General features: G+C 40.6%; 1 protein-coding gene across 8 annotated transcripts in view; it reads left to right on the top strand.

The window, feature by feature from the left end:
* The first annotated feature begins 1 nt into the window (after position 1).
* Positions 2-25271, top strand: part of LOC114876701 (protein groucho) — a 61688-nt gene continuing 36418 nt past the window's right edge. For 4 of the 8 annotated variants that reach the window (XM_029188505.2, XM_029188530.2, XM_029188522.2 and 1 more), the window contains exons 1-4: positions 6492-6840; positions 10613-10817; positions 22553-22659; positions 24284-24359. In XM_029188505.2, the coding sequence (XP_029044338.1) occupies positions 10782-10817; positions 22553-22659; positions 24284-24359 (219 nt within the window). In that variant the 5' untranslated portion in view covers positions 6492-6840; positions 10613-10781. Of the gene's footprint in view, positions 85-6491; positions 6841-7232; positions 7386-10612; positions 10818-22552; positions 22660-24283; positions 24360-25271 lie in introns of those variants that run through there. The other 4 variants (XM_029188485.2, XM_029188498.2, XM_029188514.2 and 1 more) reach the window with 4 other exon arrangements.

Raw genomic sequence — 25271 nt, 5'->3', positions numbered from 1 at the left:
CGTCACACGGTCTGAAATACCGACGCCGTACGAAATCCCAACACTGCGGACGCACATTTCTTAGAATCTTTGAGCCTTGTAATAGTAAGTTCTTTTTTATACTTATTAGTAGTAATAGATTATTAATAGAATCGCTAATTCGATTAGTAGTAGTTAAAGAACAGTGGTGTCAAATGTTAAATGTCAAAATCATGATTACATGACACTAGCTGTCAAAGTATCAAAAGCCATGATTTTTAAACGACGATTACAAAACCTTCGAAGCAGAAAATCAGAATCTTGAACGAGATTGTTATGGTGCGATAATGGATGCACTTTCTAATTTTAAAACACGCGCGAAGCGAATGAGTGAATTTATTGTGATTTACACTATGGCTTGTGATTTATGTTAGAAAACGTACAGGAAGGAATAATCTTAGCTAGACCACTTCCATATTTCTTGTATGAATCTAATTTATTTCCGTATCCTGCAAATATTATGCAAGCATTATTTTCATGTTTTGTAGTTTGATAGTTTACCGGTGGGCTTTGGAATAAATGAAATAGAAAATTGTCTTCTTTGACAAATTAGTGAATTTTACGCCTTACTTATTACAATCTAATTCGAATAGTAACATCACAATATATTTGAAACGTTAGATGTAATTATTTTAGTGCTAGTGGCTAGACGAACTACCGCTAGATGGCTTTTTATGATTCACCCGACTTTCTTGTTTATTCGCAGCCCTCCGTCAGGTGGCGTTGGTAGTACTGGTTTGAAAACGCGCACTGGTACAGAATTATAAAAAATAATTAAGAATATAATAAAATGTTAATCTTTGAAAAAGGTATGCAAGAATTTGCGCGATTTCAACTTGTTATCGGTACGCGATTTTCGAGTAGATGTTTACCGTTCGACGGTTACGGCAAGACTGATTAGAATTTGACCTCCTCAAGTAAATCCAGCGAAAACAAATCCGCTTACGCTCAGGCATCGACTTCCCTCGTCGCTCTATTAACTTAATTCCGCGGTTGAATTATTAAAATTTCTATTTATTCCATTGTTCATTATTACTTATTGTATTTTATATACGTAAAAATTTACTTTTTAATTTTTATACACATACACGCAATCACTTAAATTAAGTTGGATTCGCTAAGCTTTAACACACGCTAGATTGCGATTTACAAGCTCTGAGATAAAAAAGAAAAAGACGGAATGGGTGTAGCGAGGGTGCCGTTAAGTCGACGTTTTCACCCTCGATTTTAACGCCTGGAAATGACGCACTCCTCCTGCATCAAATGCGTTTTAGTTCGTCCTACATTTTCGTCGATATCGTGAGCATTACTTTATTCTAGTCTCAACATTTTCAAGAGACTTACGTCAGTGGCCATTGAAAACTCCGCTTTAGTGCACATGTAAAAGAAGATCGTTGATCTCCTTATCCGAGCAATTATTTTTCAACCCGTTAATTCCATCTATCTTCGATTAGTAATTGTCTTAAATTCGTGGTGAGAAGTTACCGATACCTACCACATAAATCGTCCGATTGTTACCATAATTCAAAGATTCTCAGAAGCGAAGCCACGAGTACCAAACGTTTCTCAATTATCGAAATGGAAAGAAGCTAAATGAGAAGGCGGTAGCAACGTCTCGTCTTGTTGCTTTCTTTTCTTTTTCAGCTTGCGCATTGCTTGTTCGTACAACGAGGAGATAGGTCGGTGTAAAAATGAGTACAGAAAAGGACGCGTGGGTGGTAGATGGGTCACAGGCAGAATGAGATGGCTGATAGATGGAAAAAGTATTGCAAGTGTGTGTGTATGTGTGTGTGACCGCGCCTCGGTGCATACACGAAAGAAAAACAGCTGAAAAAAAAGCTGCATACAATACGAATGCTACTGTCACACCGAGCTCTACCGAAAGAATGAAAAACAGAGTCACCGAGGTTCTTTCGTAAGACGGACTGGCATTTTTGGTTACAAGAAAAGTTGGGAGAATAAGAAGGGAGGGTCTTATTACGGTAGCCTCGTTGTTTGTCCAAGGAGTTGTTTGAAAATTATAAAAATCTTTTATACCGTGTACCTCGCGCGAGTTTTAGAAACCGCGTCAATTGTGATCTCGACGATACGCATACGTACGATGTAGTTCAAATCATACCGAATTAATGTGTAATTAACTGACCTTAACAACAGCGTCGTTTATTTATGCACTTTTCACCGTGTAACGAGAAACGATGTAAAGAAAGACCGTGGAGAAAAACGTTTGTCTTTAAACTTCATTATCTCGTAACTTAACAGAAAAGTGTTTTGCGATTCTCTTTGAAGGCAAGCTTCATTGGATTCCTCGCAACGACTTGTCAGGGTAAAAACGAGAAATCAAAGAAACGAATAAAGAACTAGGGGTTTAATTGCGACGTGCAACATTCTTACAACGAAACTTTTGTTTTTAAATTGACTTCAATATTGAACTTGATTCCATTCCTACTAATTACCATACGAACATCGATCGAACGATGTCCTACTGTGAGAATACGATATCGCAAACGTTTCAAACGTTCAAGATAAGACCTTCCTATCCCATTAACCAGTTCCTTTTTTTTTATCTTTGACGAGACGTGGCTGAGGAACGGGTCGTTTCGACGGAAGAATGATTATCCGGACGGTTCGCGTGTTTTACAGGTTTTCAGGGGGTCTCTGTTCACTGGGGTGGTGCAAGTTAGATATATAGTCTTTTTACGATGCCTACAGTGGATGATTCCACGGTGGTATATTTCAAGAATGGTGGTACGGAAAGCAACTTGACTCATGCCAACGATGTTTCCAACAAATACGTAGTTTTACATTTTAAACCATTCTAAAGACAGACTTCTTCATTGTTCTACCCTTTTATCAACGTAATATCGTCTAAAGTTGCTATTCTCTTTGATACATCATATTGTGTGTTCGTAGAAAAGACCTATCGATTTTCTTTTCAAAGGAACATTCAAAGAAAAGTGCAATCTACGTGCAATTTTATAAATACGTGTTTTTATTATGATCTTCGAAATGAAATGAAATTATTAAAAATCATACGTTTCCTCTAATCATTTTAAATAACCGTGATAAAGTATTCTAGCTTCGATTACCAACAAAATTATGAAGAACTCAATCAATCTATCGCAACTTCGTTATTGGTCACGCGATAAGGAACGGGTAATTTCGCATGCGTACGTGGAGACGTTTATACGGAGCGTTGTTTTCTCTATCCCGTGATTTATGAGGAAATTATGTAGATGTAGAAAAGAACGTTAGTACGAGCGCAGAAGAAGCAGGCTTTCGCGTAGCTGTTTTAAATAAACGATTAATCACCGTTCGCAATTATCAGGTGGAAAGATCGAACGGTTGGTAGCGATCTCTCGGTATCGTTGAAACGAAATTGTACGGGGCCGAGTTATTATTTGAAGAAATGCATTACTTCCGTGTTGTCTCTACCAAAGTCAGGAAATTCCAGTGAATGTATCAAGTAAAGGTTTCCAATTGCATTTATGGCTTTTCTCTGTCTCGTTTCATCTCGATACAGTTCCTCTTTCTTCTTCTGTATACCGACAAATAGCATTTCGTTTCTTTGCAACCTCATTGCACCGTTGCACCCGTGTGGGTGACCACCGAGGCTACGTAAATATGGTTACACGACGTTGTACGTTGATAATGAATGCCCGCGTGTTCGTGCAAAAGTGTAGTGGGCTGCGGCTTGTGGTAAGGGCTCGAAAGAGGGATCGAGAACTGAAGCACAATGCGACGAGGGAGGAAATGAGACCGAATACGACATTTGCGTTTACCGTGTACTTACACGATACGTGAACACACATACACGTACACACGTTCCTCCACATTTCTGCGACGACGACGACGACACTGACGCTCGAATGGGAATAAGTAAATGAGCATACATCGTGTTGCATTCGTACACGTGGTTTGTTCGACGAGAAATGGACAGACTTCTGTGCTACAGTACACAAATTTGTCATTTTCGTGCTAATGACGGTGAACGACACGGAACCTGTATTTTTACCTGTATCACCTGGGACCCGAATACGTTCGAAACGTCATGTTTCGGTCGTTTCAACATTTTTTTAAGAAACGAACACTTTAGAAAATAATGAGAATCCTAATGGTGATTAAATAAACGTTTGTCTGATTTCCAATCATAAAACAAGACGTTAAAATAAAAATCGTTCCCTGGTTTTAATTGAAGAAGTTAGAATCTTGAAGTTATGGCGAGGAAAGTCAGATTAAAGAAAATCGAAGTAACACCAAAGTTTTCTTGCTTTAATCCGTCCTTTCAGACCGCTTTATCAGACCTGTATCAGATATCTTCGAAAATACTTGCTCGAGTTATAATGTTCGTAAATATTTATTGATAAATAGTTATTGATCTAGGATGCGCTTGATACGTTACAAGGGAATTTTATGATATTCCAGCAACACCTAACATGCTAATCCACCCACAAAGTTTCCTTCAGCTGTTTACTCCAGCTTCCGGCTACATGCCGTGTCACAGCATCCGTCGCTTTATAAATGCTATCGAGGACATAACATAATTTTCCTCTTCCAAGTACTACGCGAATCGATACGATAAATGTAGCAGATTCCAAAGGGCGAAGTAACAGCAATTTCAGTCGGCGTTTAATCACGTGATATTTCATTTATCTGCTATATATTACCAAGGCTAATTGGTTTACGCTTATTGCATTCTTGAAATTGATGTGTCAATAAACAGAATAACGTTCTCGTACAAAGCTAAATGCATTTCCATATTGTTGTTGATGCGTTCCCATTAACGGTTGTCCTGTTAATAAAAATGTGTTACATCGCTTTTACACACCTTATTACCCGGTGTAATACGGTTGATTCGTTCAATTGTATAAACCGTTTTAAGGCCCATTTATGCATCGAAGGGATCAGCATTCGTTGCTGATGATTTTTCGACGAGCTAATTAATATTAACACTACGGGTCATGTTTGGACAGTGCCAGTCGTTCCAAGCTTGTCCCATGCTTGCCCTGTAGCCGGTCTATCGATGTTCAAATGTGAACGTTTACAAGAGGAATAGAGGAAGTATGTATAAGTATTGGAATTCCTCTCGGAAAGCCGAATCACAAGTAGACAGCCTGATTTAGAACATCCCCAGTTGGCGGGCGTTTAACCGAATCGAGGATTCATCTCCTCGCGCCCTCAAAAGCGAAGCAGACACGATGTATGAGCAGTGTGTAATATCATGAGCGCATACACCCTTGGTATATCACCTACACGAACACCTAGTCTCTATCCACGTAAAGGTCTCTCCTTACATTGCCGGTTGACTCGTGTTGTCCGGCTCTAGCACTTTGACTCGGTCTGTCTTTGTCCTTTGCACAGTGCCGAACACTCCGTGCACATGACACACAAGCAACGTTCGGCACTTGGTTCCGGTACTCCTCCTTCTACGCCTCGTTGCTGTTTAAGTGTGAGCAAGACGCGTGCAGAGAGGCAGTTTCTGTTGTTCTTTGAGAGCTGGAGAAACGCAGACGCGAGGTACGCGGGATATGCGGTTAAAAGAGAGACGGAACAAAGAACGGGACGGTCGAAGAAGATGAACAGAGACGGGTAACGAGAGACATATGTACGACAGTGGGTAAAGCGCGAGCGAAACAACGATAGCGATGATGCGGTGCACCTGTAGGACAACGACGGGAAATCGAAAGATCGAAAGAGCAAGCGAGACGAACGATGAGAAGAGGTGGAAGATCAAGAAACAGCGAAGGGCGAGAGAGATCAAGCGATATGTCGTATCTACTATATGAGTATGAAAGGGATAGCAAGTGGGAGGATACTAGTGTTGAGCGTGAGCGGGACAAACGAAAGCAGGGGTGTCGATAAAGATTTTTTTTGAAGTGAGAAATTACGACCAAAACGATTGTACCAAAAGTGCAAATGTAGCAGAATGTGTTATGGCGTGTTAAGTAAATTTTCAGATAATTTCTTCGTACAAATAAATACTGAAAAAGCAATAAGTATGTTTATAAATATACAGGAGTAATTGTTTATGATATAAGAGACACTAAATTCATTGCCAAGCATCGTTTTCATTCTTTGGTATGAACAACACTTGTTCAAACCTTCGTTGATTTCAATTACAAAAAATATTTTTGTATTAAAATTCAAATCTGGGTATAAAACACTAACGATATAGCCGTAACTCTTGAAATTCGTATCGAGTCTTTTTCGCGGGTTTTTTAAACCAACGATATATTCACTACCGATACGTATCTTTGAATAAAGGAAACGCTTGAAATTTCATAATCATTATCGAATTAGGTATTATTATTGGTTTCTGTGATATAAGGAAACAACGAATCGCCCCTGTCGGTCGACGCCCTTGACTCGACGACTGAGAAACGAGTCGGATAAGGATAGAGCGTTAAAGTAGAGAGAGAAAGAGAGAGAGAGAAGGACGATTCTCTCTCTGTGTACATTTGTGTCCCCTTATTGGTGCGTCAGTGTCGTTGCTGCGGTGGCTAGTGTTAGTAGTCGCTCATTGGTGTTCGCCGCGGCGGCAAGCGGCGTTCACACGTTTCCCGTCATCCACTTCGGTACCCGGCTCGCAGTCGAGCGTCGTTCGTTGTACGGTGCGGTTGTGACGTTTACGTTTCGTCTCGATGCTTGATGCGTTCGATATATACAATATATATGTGTGTAACTGTGCACGCGTTCTTTCATTTTCTTTAAACTGTACACGAAGTGTTAGTGATAGTGCGAAAGGATCGGTGAGGTGTTCGGTTTTTTTCGCATAGTGCCAAGGTGGATTAAAGAAACAACCCAAGGAACGCAGGGAAAAGAAGTGTGAGTACAAAAACATTATTTATTGATAGATTCTTTCATTTTTATCGATCATTTCTGTTTCGTGTTATATCGATAAGAGAAATTGTGTCGTTTGACACGTTCACGAGGTACAGTTTTGTGTAAACACGCCAAGTACTACTTGACTCGTAGAGCGTTGTTTGAAATCACGATAATATAGGATACTATCTATTTGTTTAACGATACACGGCTTAATTTTCTGCGTGAAAAATGAAAGCATCCGTACGTAGAACACGTATCGTAGTTTAGTCAAACTTTAAAAGTAACATTTTGTGTATCGTTTGTCAACAAAACGGTTCGGTTCAACTTTTGAAAACGGTGCCATTAATTGCGTCGAACGTTTATACACACTGTCACATGGCCGGAAGCGTAGTCATTTTCGCTAAGTTACCGGGAACAACGTGTCGTGTTAAGTTAACCTTGATAATTAATTTTTGTTGTTTCTTCGGTTAATTTTTAACATCAACAATGACGATGACTTTCTAAAGACGCAGGAAATTACGTGTTAAAAAGAACAGAATCGAAAGGTACTTATGTCATGTTGTTAAATCCTATGTTAATCGGTCTGATGTCTTGATCTATAAGACGATCTTTGGACGACAGACGGTCGCCGTGTGTGTTTAATTAAATTTATCCGGCTAGTTTGAAAGAAGTCAGTTTCGTTCTCCGTTGAAAACATAAATCAACGTAAAAGTAGATGAATTCGAAGCAACGTTGCGATATTTTTTCGTAGGAGTATAAGGAATTGTTAAAATACAGAAATGGTAGGGGGGTACACGGTTGTCCATATAAAGGTTAAGCGGTGCCAATGGCAGCACCTTCGACACGACACAGCTGCGAAGTAAATTACTGGAAAGAGACACGATGGGAGTTAGAAACAAGTCGAGGGTAATCGCGAATCAACGTACTACGTGGCTCATTAAATGATCAAGACAATTGACATGTTTTATTCGTTATTAGTTGCTTTCCTAGAATATTTACAACTATTTTTTTTATAGATACTTGTGAAAATATTCAACTCCACTTTATCGATAACAAAATATTAAAGTTTCACTAGGTAGCCAGACGAATGAAAAAAGAGCTGAATGTTTAAATATTCAGATATTAATACCGTAGGTCAGGTACTCGACCTTCGCATAAATCAACGATAGTTTTGATACGTTAACATTTTATAATCGCGCCAATAATAATACGGTAGAATAACTTATAACCGGTATCGTTTATCGTCGTCGCACGTTCGTCACTATTTTCCCTCGAATATTAATTAACCGAATAAAGTGTGAACGTTTATCGGCGGCACACGCTGCGTACACATCGATATTATAAAGTCGTAAGCGGCGCTATCGTTGCCGTCGATAAACCGTAATTTCGTTAATGCGGTTTAGTGTGGGAAATCCTTTAACTTGAAGTGCAGCCGGTGCGCAAGCGCAAACTCGCCCGTACTCGCTCGCTCGCCCGTCGGTACTTGACCATGTTGCGATAACGATCACGGGTAAAAAGAAATCACGGAGATCGCGTGATTAAGGATCTTAACGGCGATTAACCGAGATTCGTGATAACTTCCTTCGTGACTTGCCCATGCTGCGGCTACGTCCGGTACGACCCCTACCTACCGTCCGTGTATACGTATAAAGGTGTCTTTGAACAGCTGCCACGTTATTTGTTTATTTCCCTTTTCACGAATTTCATCCAACAATGCTCGAATGGCCATTTCGTCTATCCTTATACAGAGTGTAAAACAATCATCGAGACTGCTTTTATCATCATATTGAAAATTAAATTTTCCCGCCTTAATTGAAACGCTCTAGATCAGAAGGAACTGGTCTATAATGAACGAATTTGTAATTTAGCGAATAATAATAGAAAGTACTATTTTGAAAATAATATAATCTCGAATCTAGGAATAAACGGTTCGATATCGTTAAAAAAGATCGAAGTACGTTGCATCGAATCGAGCGTTGAAATTTTGTACTCGTTTCTCTGTGTACAATTTTTGTCAAATTAACTTGTCCGTGTGTTTTTATCGATAAATTTTTTGTCAGGTGTGCGTTCGTCACGCGCTCTGTATCGGCGATAGAGAAAAGGCATCGCCAGTTAAATCGCTGAAAGTTTTTATTGCATCGTTCGCGTATCGTTTATTGCAAATTGATGAAAATGACTGTTCAAATTTGACTGCGAGTTTTTCATGCACGCCCGCTCCATTATACGTTGCTCGTGAAATATATTATCCGTGGAGAATGGTCCGCTAACAGAGTTACACGACTCCATTTTCATGTTACACGAAACACCGTACAACATTACAAAGCGGCCGTAATGACACGCGCATGCAATCGTGTGCTGATGGCAGTGTGTAAATGATAATAACAACAATCGTTCTTGGCAAAAAAGCCCGGCTTTCCTATTACCTTTTTTACCCTGCAAACTGCCATTCTAACCGATTTAGATATTTTCATTTTTGCGCATAATTTGCACTGCCGTCGTCGATTATCGAATACATGCACGATTTCTACGCAGTTTAATTTCTTGCCGTTTCATGACATAGAAGTATTAGAAAACAACGCTTATGGTATATCAGTTGAAAGCTTTAAGCCTAACGAAAATGACTACATACATTTTTCTTCCAATATCCTAATACAATTGAATATTTTTTAAATTAAAAATTGCATATTCAATAATTGATAATACTAACATAAGTTGATTGATCAACGAAACTTTTATATAGTCGTATTCTGTAAATTTTAAGCTTTAAATTAATAAGCCATAAGTGTTATTTTATAATACTTTTATGTCATGAAATTGTTAAAGCAGCAATAAAGCAGAAATGAAATTTTTGTAGCGATTCGAATAAAGGAATTATCCTCTACTTGAAAAATAAAATAAACCGTTCGTATCGATAATTCGAGTTTACGTCTCGGAATACGTTGTTACGAGTTACCGTCGATATTTCGCTGGATCGATCCGCGCCGCGTTATCGTTTTAATCGGTTCTTTAGCGCAATTGTTGGACGCAGAGTTTAACAGGTGCAAGCGGACTGTTTACTGGAAACAATTTTTGAAAAATACGACACAGTTTCCGTACGTGACGTTCCGCTTATACAACAGCTTTGCGTTCGGTTTACATGAGGGACCGGGTACACTTTCTTTCCCGCCTTCTGTATTTTTTTTTCCTCCCCTTTTCTCTCGGCTCGTTGTTGAAATGTTTTTCGTTCTTTGTCCGCTGTTAGAAGAACACGCTTCGATGATTAGGATAAATGCCCTGGAAAACATTGGCGGAACGTGGTTTACACGGTTCGGAAATCGAACGATAAATCGATCGGTCGGATTCATAAAGTCGCGTTTAGAAACGCGACGCGAGAGCGTATAAATAATTTCGCGATGTGTCGCCGGCCTTTTTTCGCCCGATGAAAACCCAAAATGGAAGCTGTTTTTTTATTCTTTCATCTACACTGAAATTAGCTTATCGTTGTTTCAACGTATTTCAGTATTTTTCCCTGAAAATTGCACGTTTTCACGTTGCATAGAACGGTGAATTTATTTTTATATAATCACAATTTCGCGGGTAATTAGTATTCGATCGGATCAACTTGCGAATTCACGAATTCGTTTATCCATCGGTTGCGCTTCAACCTGTCCTAGATGGTCGTTGAAAATCGGTTCCGAGAAATGCAGGAAAAGTCAATTGGAAGATGTAGCGAGATTTACGAAACACCTCGGTTCCGTTGAAAGTAACGAATCGTGTCGTGTTATAATTACAGCCGGCGAATATCTCGATGCTGAACACCGAGGGGAGATCGTTGGCGTTCCTCCAAAATCCTGAGAATGTTACCACGAAGATCGGCCAAGGGAACGGATCATGAAGTGACCGTCTACAAAGGACATCGTGGACGTGTGTGATTCTTGTCCGAGTATTTAGCCACAATTAAGATGTACCCCGCGCCGGCGAGACACCCAGCCGCTCCCGTAAGTACTCGACCATTAATTGTCATACAAAAACGTCTCTTTATCTTCTGGTATCATCTTGAAAAGACGAAACACAACTGCTAAGTTAACTCGTTTCAGTTGGAGTTGCTTTTTTATCGTAGCAATCTCTTTAGCTGTAAATCGTATCTTTATGAACATAAAAAAAGGAAAAGAAAAAAGGAGCAAAAAGGTAGACTGTCTCGAGAATTTGAAATTTCATTTCTTTTTTATAATATCGATATCGTGACGAACTGACAGAAAAGGAACCGTCTTAACCACTTTTACTACTGACAGAGAATAAAAGGCGTCCGTGCTTTCAACTTTTCTTTTCAAAGTAGTTACCCCGTCAGTTGCTCCAACACCATCTCCCGCCGGCCCACATTATCTCTTTCCCCTTTCACGAGCCCGCTTATGGGGTGCGGCCGATTTTAATTCACCGCTTTGTTCATTATTTGAACGCTTCTCGAGTGAACTATTAAACGGTCGGTAAATGATGTACGGAAAAAATATTTACCGAACGTTATATCTGGTAATAATCGTTATCCAAATGCAATTAATCAGTGCGTTCGTTCGGTCAAGTTAAGTCGGCGGAGTTCATAGGAACGGGTACCGTGGAAAATATTGAAAGCGACGCGAATTGATTTCGACTTTACCTCGTGAATAATAGATGACCGGGAATCGTAATAAAAGCGAACACTATCCTTAGCGCTAAGAACTCGTTCATTCTCTTCTACGCTTGGCAAGCAAACAAATGATGGGACGAGTACGACTATTGTGCTCCGGTAACTGTGTAACTCAAGCCTTCGCGGAGAAGAGAAGGATAATAAAAGTAGGAGCCGCTCGATGGAACATCGTTGTCCGCTCGTTACTTTGGCAAACCGCAAGTGGCACGAGATCAGAAAGAGCCGAGAAACTTGCTAAATGTATCTCGAGTGTATATTTGAAAATAGTACTCTACTTAAGAGAGAAAAGATTTTTAGACTATTCAGAGAGATTTTGGATAAAAATTTTAAATACAAAATAATTTTAATCAAATACGATCGATTAGAGATTAAAATCACTATTATAAATTAAAATTGAATTCCTTCCATCAATATTGTATGTATGATTCACGATCCGTCGAGATTCGATTTCGGTGAAGAGAATAAAGCACGTATTATCGGACCGACGATTTTACGCTTTAAGAATCCTCACGAGGAAATTATTGAACCACTTTCTGCCCCTTGAACGGCGCCACATTAGCGCCAATAAGCAAACAACCGAGGCGAGTGTATGTACCCACATATCGGTCCAGTAGCCGGTTCTACGAACGGCAATTGTTGTACGTTAACTTGTTCTTCTTCCCTCTTCAATCTACCAATCTCGTTCTCATCCTTCTCTATAAATAATCTCTAGAATTTCTAGAGGCCTCCTGTGTCAGCGAATTCCCCGGTGGTCTTGTTTCGCATAAAAGACTTTGAGCTTATGTGACGCGTGAAATTATAACGCCGGTGGAAAAGTAAAAAAATAAAAGAGAGAGATATAGAAAGTCGTGGAGGTAAAGCATTCTCTGAACGGTGGAATTATTTGCAGTAAGAAAATGAAAATGCAAAGGCGGCCAGCTAAAAGCGTATAAAGGAGAATGCTTTTTCTACGATGTCTCTCGCAATTATATTACTCCGTGCTGATCTTTTCTCCCGTAAACTTGGTAACCAGCATTTGGTTCAACATCGACTGAAACGTAGAAAATTCATAAATAAATTTCTCCGATAATTCCTACGTAATCGCAACGAGGAAGCTTGAATTCACTGACGCACGCTGATTCAAAGTTAACGTCGAACGGATGATCATAATAGGAATGATAACTGGCACGGTAACGTTACCCTTGATTGCCTAATGCTCGCTATAGAGGATGTAAAGAATTTAATCAGCTTATACGAACGTGCTGATTTCAGTCGTATCGATTAGAACCAAGTTAGAGTACGATTCGAGTAATTTTCAAATAAAACTCCATTGGCTTTTCATTTCATTTCTTAAGTTACTAATTGTAATTGCTAAAGGTGTTATTTAAAATTTTTAAACACGGTTTTATTTATATATTTTTAAAATTTCTAAAAATTTCTCCAAGTCTGATTTAGAGAAATGATTTGTGTACCGTAAAAATTTGATCAATTAACGATATGTACATATTTGCGAGGCGTAAACGAAGGAAAGAAAAGAAGGAAGCGAGAAAGAAGGAGAGGCAGGGTAACGAAAAGTCTTGCAGCAGCAGCCTCTTTGCAAATGCACCGCGCGCTGACTTGTACCGTGCATTCTAGTAAAGGACAAAGGGACGCTGCTTTGTTGCCTCTTCTCTTTCTTCTCTTTTAGTCTCCTCCTACCACTTCACCACTCTCTTTCTCTCTCTTCCATTCATCCGCTCACTTATTCGCCCGTGTGTTCCGTCTACGTACACAATCTTTTGCATCGTTTATGCTGTTTGTACCCGAGACTCCACGGTTTTTCGATGTCTACTCTCGCTAAAATATTTAACGTTATAATCTCGTTGAATCTATGAAACACGACGACTAACTGCTGTTACGAAATCTGCTTAAATACGACGCATTTTCGACCTCTTGTGTAATGTGCCACCGTGGTCGTTGATAAAACATGATTTTCGCGCGTTATTATTATTAGATCCTCTGAAAATTTCACGCCATAATTTATTAGAAATAGAGATTAGATCCGAGTGTATTGCAAGTAGAAGGGTGTTGCATTAGTGGTAGGATTTATTTATTCCAGAAAGGGAAATAATGCAACTTGCACTCAGGGCCGGCCCTGAGATTTCGGGGGTCCGAGGCGAGCTCCAATAAAATTTATAAAATTAACATTGAAGCTTGTATAACTAATTTAGATTTGCATTTACATCGATTAATATTCATTACTCTTCTTCCATTCTTAGACGCCAAATCGTCTTATGGGGCCCTGCTTGTACTTTGCAACTGCACCGATGCACAAAAGTGCATAAACACTTGATTTCTCCTGAATTATGCGTTTTGAAGGGACTCGTCGACTCGATGTTGGGTAAACGGAATGAAAGAAGAAATTGCAACGTAAAAATGATTCTCCATCGCGAGTATTTTTTTGTTGTTGCAACGCGTGGGTGGGATAGGGTGCGATAGGGTGGCGGTAGGGATGGGATACGCCGATGACAATCGCTGATCAAATTGCACGACGACTAATTGTTCGTCGAGTCGTCCCATCCGAATTGAAACGAGGAGCGAAAATTGAAATGCTCGCCGGAGGGTCACTTGATTCTAAAATAGAAAAAGTCATGCTAGACGGCCGATTGGTAACAATGGACGCCAATGACGAATTTATACCCTCGAGATGCAGTTCGAAGAAGGGATGCAGTTTTCAACTTCTAATTTCGACGAAACAAGACATTTTTATCATCTCGTTGAAACACTTTTTATGTCTTTTCTATGTCGACGTTCGACATGCCTAGAATTAGATTGTAAATCTTTATGTCAATTGTTTAACGTCCAGTTTCTGTAGTTCAAATTTTTCGGTAATCCCGACTGAATCCGATAATTGAGTATGTATTTTTGTACACATCCGGATACTCTCGTATTTATACGTTTCGCATCTCTATTTAATACGTAAATAGAGGAATTATAAATAAAATTTTCCTGGCCCATTCGACGCTGGGAAATATTCCTCGGCAGAGAAAAATTTCATTATTTTTTCAAGGTTTAACATTTAAACGATAACAAAAGTGCTGTTTGCGATGTTAATAGCAATTAACAGACCATTTCCATGAATTTCTCGTAATAATTTTTGCTCTCCCATTATTTACGACAATATTGTTATCGATATTAAGAAGGGAATTATCGTTTATTCGCATCGAAACGTATTGATATATCGTTTAACGTAATTGAAATGAAAAAGATTTACACGAATTTTATTGTTACAATAAAATTATATTGTATCTTCGATTTCGTTTGCCTTCACGTTCGAAAGGATCTAAAGTGTTCTCTTTCGAAATAGATAATCGCTTGGATAAATTTATATGGGACACCCTGTGCATCCCACGCGCAGAGATACGAATAAAAACGATCTGTTGGTCGATGAAAAGCGCTTAGAGTGATTAATCGCGAGGATTAATTAATCGCAAGGGGAGCAAGAAACCGCATGGTTCGGCTGATTAATCCATCGCTCGTAGGTAGATATGGTATACGACGACGTTTCGTGAAATCATAATCAGACGAATGGTCTTTTTCATCCACGAATGATGGACTACGTTACGAGCAGGGATTTTTCCTCGTCTTTTTACTACTATGTCATTCTCTCGCAGAGTAGCCTGATATAAATTTTACAAATAGAAATGATTAGCTAGAGAAGGCACTGGAGATTCGATAATAACTAAATTATTGAACATCGATCATCGCTTCGGCCTGTGAAATCGTACGCGTTTACTTTAGGGTTATACATGATCGACCGAATTAGATGTCTGTCACGTACTTAAATGTATTTACTTAGAATAACCTGGGGTTAGATTGGTCGACGATTGAAAAAGGACCCCGTTGTGTATAAAAGTGGGTGGAAAAGAAAGCCGTATTTCGGGTTTCAGCCCCCGGTAATTGGTGGGTTTTAGCGACATAATTCTTAGCCCCGAGGTATATCACAAGCCTACGGGCTTTAAGCCATCGACGACGGGTCCATTGGGGTGGTTGCCCACCTCTTCTCATATACACACATCGTGTGCTCTTTCTCGTTGTGTACACGGGGGTGCGGCTCCGGGCTTTACCCGACTGCTGGGATCCGTTAGGCTCCGGAGTTTGAGGGTAAGAACGGTATGACAAGCATTTGATGAGGGGACCAACGCCACCCACTGAAATCCCAACGAGTGGTTCTCATGTTCCGTCTCAATTTACAAATAGATTTTACCAATAAAATTACTCACCATTGCTCGGTTATCTCAGCCTTGTACTATTAAAAAATAATAAAATCGACATGGCAGAGTAAAAAATCACAATTATTCAAAATAACAGTCTTTATTTTAAATACGTTTTGAAGCCTGAGAAAAATTTCTATTGTCTGTCGATGATTATTCGGTTCGAAAGTATCCTGTAAAATTCGACCCTGCTTGCAATATACTTACTTACTTGAATCTCGTTTATAATGGACGCGCGGTCGAAGAATGTAACCTGGTCGAGGAAGATTGATCACCACTGCCAACTGTGTCGAGAATGTCGCAACACTCTTGCCACACCAGGGAGTCAGCGAGTGTCCTCGTCAGTGATTCTCAATTGGCACGTTAATCTCGTAACAGTTTCGAGTTTATCGCGTTAAGAAGGTTGAGAATCTCTGGTTGGTTCTTGTCCAACATTTACATTTACATGTCGAACGAGGTTCGACCCTCGGCTATCCTCGTTAAAGCACAGAAGGGCAGGAGGGAAGGGCATGGTCAGAAATATATCTACACATATGCACATATATATATGTATATATTCATATATACGTTGGTAGAATGGTTGTCAGTGTCATCCGCATGATTGTCGTGCAACGAATGATGTATATCGATCATAAAAAGACCGTATCTTGGGGTGTTAGCAGTCTTCCTTCTTTTTTTTTTTTCAAATAAAGAGACACAGGGCTATGATCATTATTCGAACGATACATCATGTAGGAGAAAATCATGTCGTTCAAAGTTAAAACAATTTGGTCCGTTACAGTTAAATTTACGAGATCGGTTTATATTTATACGAAGGGTGTGCGAAACGAACAGCTGATGCTTTTCTCGTACGGTTAGAACGATTACAACACGAAAATAGAGGCGCGTAGAACGGACGAAAAGATCGATAAGAGTTACGTACACGTTTGCTACGGGTTCGTGTAAAGATACTCCCACAGGGTAGCTAGCCAGAAGCGGGATGCGAGGGGCAAGGTTGAAATAGAAAAAGAATGCCCGTCATTCTTGTAGACGATAAACGTTTCATCCCTCGCGTGACGAAGGCATTTACTCCGATATCGTCCACGTGGACGATCGAAACCACTTCTCTGGATACAATAAGCTTTCCGACATCTCCGCCAGATGGCTACTCGAACGATCCCTCGATCTCGCTAGCGGACGTGTTATCGCGCTCCACAATCTTTCAACGTTCAAAACTTTTGCTAGAAAACACTTTCCGTAAGCCTAATTCTCATCGCGTGCTCCTCCTTGTTTAAAAACAATTGAAATTGATACTTGTTCGAACGAAATCGCTGCCCAAGGGGTTAATCGGTCGAATTTGAATCGATGGAAAGTAACAAGGTGATCCGGTATTTTTCGTCAGTCCTCGTCGTATCGGCGAGCACGTTTCCACAGACGATAAATCTTGTTTCAGTGGCGCGTAGGTTAAGGGGAACTACCAACACCCAGGGGTGAACTAGCATTGTGCTCGGGCAACGATGCTACTCGTGCACACTGAAACAAACGTGCGATCGTGTGGAGGCGCGCGTGCAGCCACACACAAGCCCATTAAGAACAACCCGGTGTATGCGCCTCTCTGTGTCGTTGGATCACGTCGACCTGGGGTCTGCGGGAACCGAGGTTATATTCCGTCGGTCCTCTCTCTACTCTCGGCTGCATTGTGCGCACTGCCATGAAACGTCTAACCTATAATAATCATACCGATATACAAGACGAGCACCGTAATGCTCGTCTCTCCTACATGGCACACACGTGCGATCGCTTGTACATGTACGACCCAAGCGGTAACATTCCCGTCAATCCGCCATTGCGACATGGACGCGAGGTTACGCGCGTGAATGAGAAGCGAGCTTGCGCCAGTCTCTTGCCCTCCTCTTTGCCATCCACCATACATCACTGCCTTGCAAGAAACGCTAGCAAAACCTGGCCCGATCACGTTCCATCGATTGCATATTTTCTCATGGAAAAAAAAGGAGGCGATCGTTCGATAATACCTCGTTCGAGGGATTCAGGATGATTTCGATTAGCGAAAAGTTACAACTTTTCAGCGTTCCATCGTCGCCGGTTCGATTAGCCGATCGCTCGAACGATATCGTTTCCGAAGTTTGATTGTAATTTGCTCGTTATGTAAGTCGTTTAACAGAGCACCCTACAGCGATGTTACAGGTGCCGTTTAATCAATAGTTCTCTGCTAGTAATATGTCAGTCATTTCGCTTCTGACGATAGATATCACGCTGGGCATCGAAAATTATTGCCGCGTTACACGTGACACTGTTTCACTTTGATAGACCGGTTAAGTGTTCTCGTAATTTTCAGTTAAATAATAAGATTCCTTCTCTGTTATTATTGTACGATTTAATGGGATTCGCCCAGGTAGAATGGTATAAAATAGGTTGTCTCTTTTATCAGTTACTTGGTATTGCGAAGGAGGTTCGGATATTCTGAGTGTGCACCTCTGAACGGTAGGAATTTCACCACGTGCTTTCCCTCTCTGCCTTTCACTTGGTCTTCTTCAACGAGCCGTCTCCCTCCTATTCATCCACCCTCTAAATTCAGTCTAGGTTCCCCTTACAAAGCGTGTCGGTATTTGTTAGCACATTTTATGTCTCGACATTGATTGAGCATACGTTTCCCTTCAACACGCTCCTACGGTAGACAGTCGAAAATGTGTTTTATCGTAATGAAACCGTTTCTTTTCTCTACGAACACGCACGAATGTTGGTAGATATTCTTTAATTTTTATTCACACGTGGATCAATCAATTGGAAATAAATATGTTTGCGATGTCCGGATCGTTTAATTATATAGCTACGTATCATTCGTTACTTCTTTTTGCATAATTACATCACGAACCTTGTACGATTTGCATACACACGTTCTAAAAGCAGCGGTACACGATCACAGTAATTAATCGCGGTCTCTTGTGATTTTTATATTTTTTTCTTCTATTTTGTCGTGAAGTTTGTATCTTAACGCGACCTGTTTTCATTCTTTTTGTCAAGCAAACACGAGAAGGTGTGATTCAGAAAATGTCTCCTTCCTTTTTTCCCCTCGATCGTTATCAGACGTTTTATCGTGTCCCGCGATAACCGACCACTTCCATTTAACTTTCTTTTTATTGATCGTTTTATTAATGAACATGGGTGTGTAATTCAAAGACGTGCACGCCTTCCAAATCGCTTGGCCTGTTATTTGTGCAGGATGCATCGTCGTGGTCGTCGTTGCGCCCGTATACGTGCGGTAAAAAAAAAGTTCTGCTTATTCGTCAGTGTTCACTGCATATCGATGCATCGATGTTTATTCAAGTGCAGCTGCATCGGCTTCGTAGGTCTGACTTTCAACAGCGCCTCGAAACATGATTTGAATAATTCCCAATAGCGTTGGCTCATCCAATTAGACACCTTTCCGCGATACAAAATAAGGGAAGCGAATTCGTTCGAATAAAATCGAAACAATGGGAACAAAAATAACTGGGATACCCTGTAGAAAATGCTTGATCGAATAAATATTTACACTTTGGTTGAGTTTGAACAGCAGGGAATTACTGGAAACTTTTTAATAATTCAATTGAGGATAATATATTCTTTCCATCATTAGAGATGATCAAAGATTAATGTTGTTTGCGGTACGCGGGTCGATGATTTACTTTGGAAACGAAATGAAATAATAATTTTTTCCAAAATTTCACCTGCAAATTCTTGCTCCGTATAATTTTCGAACGCTCGGTTGATTTCAAATAAAATGGAGAAGAGAATGAATCGCGCATAGGTTCGAGCCCCATCATCGCTTTCTTGGAAGTTGTGGACGCGCCCTTAAGGGGCTTCTCGCTTACGTCATCCGATCTTTGGTCTATCCTCGGCCCTCCGAAGACCTATTACCTTATTTACGATTCGCACGGCCATTATCTCCTGGCAACAAAGTGAACCAGCCGGTTTTTCGATACCATCCCTCGTGTCCACATATACATACATACACATATAGAAATGTGTGGAGAGTCAGCGCTCACGCGTGCTCCTCCTTCATTGATTTGGCTGGTGTGAAAGGGGATTCGGCCAGACAATGAATACAAAGAGCCCACGGTACACAGAGGACCGAGCAAAAGCGTGCTCTCTTGTCGAGGCGGTCCGAAAGAGCGGAAGACTTTTGTCTTCGCTCGTTAATAACAGTTTTGACACAGCGACGAAGGCACGGATGATTGGACGGCTTATGGATTGGGCGCGGGGAGGGGGAGGCAAAGAAAATGATTGAAAAATTGATTTTTACCGTTCGAATCGGTCCCTTTTGATCAGAACGAAGCATTGACGCGTGGTCGTGCTTCATCTTGCGTGCACATTCGCGTGCTTCGGCATCGGTGAATATGTGTGATTCGTTAAGCTCGAAGAGCGAAATCCGATAGACTCGTCAAAGGATGGTCGAAAAAATGGGAAGGAAGGAAAGTAATTAAAAAAAGAAAAGAAAAAAAAAGAAACGGAGATATGTACATTGATGTCCCGACCAGATATGGTCAGTATTAAATTGCGTGGGCGTGCAATACTTCGACGAATCTATTTTTGCGAATTAATACGACGACGATAATTGCAATTACCTTAAAAATTTCAGCGATAAAAATACAGTGATTTTATGAGGACCTTAATTGTATTAATTTGTTTATAATAGAATTTAGCTTTTATTTCAAGCCGCGTTTCAAATTTATAACAAAATTACATTATCGGGTCTAATTTGTCGATTTTATCCAATGGAAAAATAGTTTCGCGATTCACAGTACCATGGCATTTAAACATCCTAATACCCGTATGACGCAAACGAAGATTTATAAATACTTGAATGACATTTTAAACGGTGAGAGGTCGAAATTTAGCTTGTCAAAATTATTCATTTTATTTCGATTATCTTGTTCCCTTAAATAGAACGTTGTCGTAGATATTTTTGGATATCAAATTATTTCCTATTACCTTAAATAAAGCGTTGTCGCAAATATTTTAGGACATAAAATTATTTGTCATTCGAGGGAGTTGGAAAAGGACGAATAGATAGAGCATCGGATAGAACCAACAAAGAGGAAATTTTTCAACAGTATCTCGAATTAACGTGAAATCGGAGGGTTGGTCGGATCGCGCGAGGATTTTCATTGAAAACGAATTGTCGTTGGCCGTATCGTATAACGGATATGTGTACGCCGCTCAGAGTTAAACCATCGGAACAACAACCTGTTCGATGACTGTTCCGTTTGATGATTGCAACAAGTGAGGCCCACCGGCGTCGTTCTCTTCCCCAGCCTGTTCCCAAACCATTTTACCACCGACATCCACTCCCCGTTTCGAATTCAACAAGTGGCCAAATCATTCTACACCAGACTACGTGGCGCCGAAAAACTGAAATTTTCCAGCCAACGGACAGTCATTGACCATTTAACGCCATGAGAGAATATCTCTCTTTACCGACAGAGATTTTGTCATTCCCCTGTGAAATTTCTGTATGGTTTTCTCCGTGTTCGATACCGACGTTCAATGACTTCCATTAATCATCCTATCCGATTAATGACCTGATTTGAAATCATCGCAAATTCCATCCTTTATATCTGTGACACGTCGATTGGAGGATTAGCTGATACCCGACGAATTTTCAATTGAGTGCTGTTAATGAACACGTTAATCCGATATAAGATAACGAAAACATAAAAATTTCTTGACATAAGAATTGAGAAAAGTGTTTCGATACTTTTGAACACCCGGTGTACGTCCTATAGGTTTATCGTCTGGAAAAGGGTTAATATTGCTGGTAACGCGTTTCGAGTGTACAAACGAAATTCGATTGATATAACCGCAGATGGTGTGGTAAACGTGTATGGAGGACACATAGAGATACGTTTAAGTGTGTGTAACGTAATCATTACTGTCATCGGAAAGCCCGATCCTTTTCTCCGTAATTTCAAGCGGTAGAGCGGCGTGTCGGTGTACGCGGCTTGAAGAACCCGTAGACAGAGACCTCGTGCTACCTGGTGGAATGGGTCTCATTAAGGACGCCTTCATGGCCCTTCATCCTTGCCTCTTCAGGCCTCGCTTCTCCCTCTCATCCCACCGAGCCGCTCGTCTTTTATACCTGGATGCCCTCTGCTCGCGTTTCTCAGCTCCGATTTCTATGTTTGCGTGCGCCTTATGCGGTCGAAGGCCATTTGATGGTGGTTGCTTGTCATCTTCGACTTTAACCTCGTTACGATTTACAGCCGTTTCTGAAACGAACCAACTCTCCCCTACAGGGAGTGCCTTTTCCTTTAAATTCGGATTTGTTAAGATTTATTCCTGGGTTACAACGCGAACTTAAAGCCATAGATTTTCTTTACACGATTTCCAATGTAACGAGCTTTCTTCTTTTATTCCGCGTTGCTCTATTTAACGAGTTTCTTGATTTTTTCGGTAAATAGAATCGCGAGGTAGACTGGTATCGTATCGTCTGGAGAAATTGTGCGATTCGATGGAAAGATATCTCGTTAACCGTTCCTATGAATACGTATTCGAATAGAATAGAATATTTTGAAAATACCGAGTACCGCTAATAGCAAATCGAAGCGTTACATTTAAAAAGGCTAAAAGAAAAAAGGGCAATCGTCGCATAAAATGCGCGGCGACGTTCATCCAGGTGGTAGCTGCGTTCCTTGGTGAACCCGTTATCTCATCTTCGTTCCAGTTGATCTATTTTTCGTTCTTTGTCGCGGCTGCTTTGTCGTGTATGCTAATCGAATCCCCTCCTCTTATGTTTCTTTTCCATCTTTTTCTTTTTTTTTTTCCTCTTTTTTGCTTGCAGGGCGGCGGAGGAAGCGGCGGGGCTGCGGGAGGGTTGAAATTCACGGTGGCTGACACTTGCGAGAGGATCAAAGAGGAATTCAATTTCATCCAGCAACAGAACCACTCGTGAGTCTTTCTCTTTTCTTTGACTCTTCTCGATCGTCTCGCTTGCTCTTTGTTTTTCTTTCACCTCCCTCCATCCGCTTCCTGTTTCATCCCTTCCGTTTCGCGTTCGCGTTTCTCCAAGATCCACGATTATTGACGCGCCGATGCTTACCCCGTCCTGTCGTCTTCTCTTCGGTTTTCTTCCCTCCTCCTTCTTCCTGTTTTCTGCTTGTTGCAGCGGTCCCGTTGACGCTGTTGCATTCGCGAACACTTCTTATTCCAGAGAGACAGAGAGGAAAGTTGGAAATTGTCTGCTAGACGTCCTCTCGTTTCTAATAACGCCTCTTCCGCGATCAGAGATCGAACGATTTTCCCCTCGACGCGACGCAACGAAAGTTTAAGCGTCGATGATCGAGGACGCGGGTGTATTTACCCTCGACGACGTTAACTGAGTTGCCGCGAAAGAGTTAACCCTTGTGTTACCAACGGGGCACCCAAGTTCCACGGGTATCCGGGTAACAGGTACGAATGTCTCGTTTGGGAACACAAGGGTTAAATTTAGAAAAGAACAGAGGAACAAAGAAACGGTGGATTAGAAACTTGGATGATTTATGGTAATTGATTACCGTTCAGGACGGTAATTAATTGCCGTTCCGGCAAGTAGTATCCAGATGCGAGTGATGCTATATAATGGTTAACGTTATTGGAACGGCATTCACTTTCCAGCGAACTCTGTGTAATAGAACCGTGTGTACAAATGTCTGCGTTTACGTATCATTAATTATCTTGCACGGTGCACTTGCGATACTGTTTCGACCGACGGATGGACGTTAAATTTGCGCTTCGTTGTTAAACGTTGTACCGTACCACCTACTTTGCAACTGTTACCACGATACACATATCTACTTTGTTTTCTTTAATTAGCAACTCCTATTAACGCGCCTACGACTGTTGATGGATCTACAGATCCATAGTTCTGGACTCGAGTCTCGAAATTCTTATTTTCTCCAAGAAATATAGTTCATATTAAATTGCTATCGAGATGAACTGTTGTTTCGTTAAAAAAAAGTACGAAAGTTAAATAAGTCATTTTAATAGAATTATAATATCCTAAGTACAACCGGGAAATACACCAAGCACAATTACGGTACAACTTTAAATCTCGGAAAAAGTTGAGCGCGTGACGTTGTAACGATTTCGAGAGCAGCTTTATTTTCCATAATACTTTCCAAACAATTTTCCAAGACGGATAACGCGCGGAACGGTCGTATTTACCGAAATGCACCCATACAATGTCCTCCTATATTCATGACCAAGTTTGTTCTCTCTTTATTTTCCTTTTTCTTTTTTTCTACCCCGTCGAGTCGTCTACCGCAACCGCTAACGCCCCCATAATCTCATTTCTTCTTATTCCTTCGGCTTTTTCGCAAGAGAACTCGATCTTACTTTCCGCAGACACATATCGCGCTCTCTTCTTCCCCGAATTCAAGATGTTGCCACGAATCCCAAAGGGAAAAGTAGCGATATTCCCCTGTATGTCCGCGTGTCTTTTAGAGTACACCTACCTGCACACACGCAATGTCTACCGTTTTCATTTTAACGCATGTCTGGCTCGTTCTGTCCTCAATCGTTTTTCACTTTTCAGACTGAAGATCGAATGCGAGAAACTGGCCAGCGAGAAGACCGAGATGCAGAGGCATTACGTTATGGTAAGGCACTTTGTAAGTTCGTTTTACGTATTTTTATCTTCCTCGAGTACACTTGTTCGTCGTAATTGAAAAAATAATCGTAAATTTTAAGCCCTACCAACCAACCCCTCTAATTAACCTGTTAATTATTCACCATCGAATTCAGAGAAATTATGTGAAAACAAACTCTCCCTCTCGTTGCACGAGGATTTATTATCAAAATGATCTATGGACAATGGTAATCGTAGCGAAGGAGTTGGGTTTTATAAGCAACCAGGTTACAGGACCATTATTGAACTCGGTAATCTTTGTCGCGACCCCCTATCGGTCGGCAATGGAGAAAAACGATCGATATTGTTCTCGCTTCATATTGCCGGCTCTTCGATTCAGTTCCCATCAGCGCGAAGGCAATTAGTTCAACCAACCGTACTAATCGTATCGTCATCGGTAAGGAGCTTAACTTGGACTTACCTATATTAAAGTGCAGCATTAACGTAGACCAAAGTATTTGCCGCAGGAGTCCATTTCATTTTCCGTTTCTTTATTAAATATTTATTAAACCGACGATGGACATTTTTTCCCCTGTCGGAACTTTCTTTCTTCGACGTTCTTACTTTATACAAATTCACGAATAACAACAAATGAATCATTCCGAATTTGTTTATCTAGAACATTCAGAAGATATTTTCTTTCTGAAAGCAATTTTCACGTGTCTCAATGGTCCCCTGCTATTCACAGGACCCTTGTACGCGTATACCCGAGGAACCGGGATGGAAGAAAAAGAAATCAGGTCGTCTGTTTTATTCTCGTGTATAAATTCACCGATATTTGAGAACGTGCTCGTACTCTAGCCGGTTATGCAGTTTTGTAAACTGCTTTCGGTTTACGAAAACGTAGGACGTCGGAGCAGGCAGGGTCAACAACCCTGCTCGGTTCTGGATTTAT

Source organism: Osmia bicornis, chromosome 4 (genome assembly GCF_907164935.1).
Source record: "Osmia bicornis bicornis chromosome 4, iOsmBic2.1, whole genome shotgun sequence".
In the NCBI taxonomy this organism is placed as follows: Eukaryota; Metazoa; Arthropoda; class Insecta; order Hymenoptera; family Megachilidae; genus Osmia; species Osmia bicornis.
This window is presented reverse-complemented; position numbering and strand designations above follow the sequence as displayed.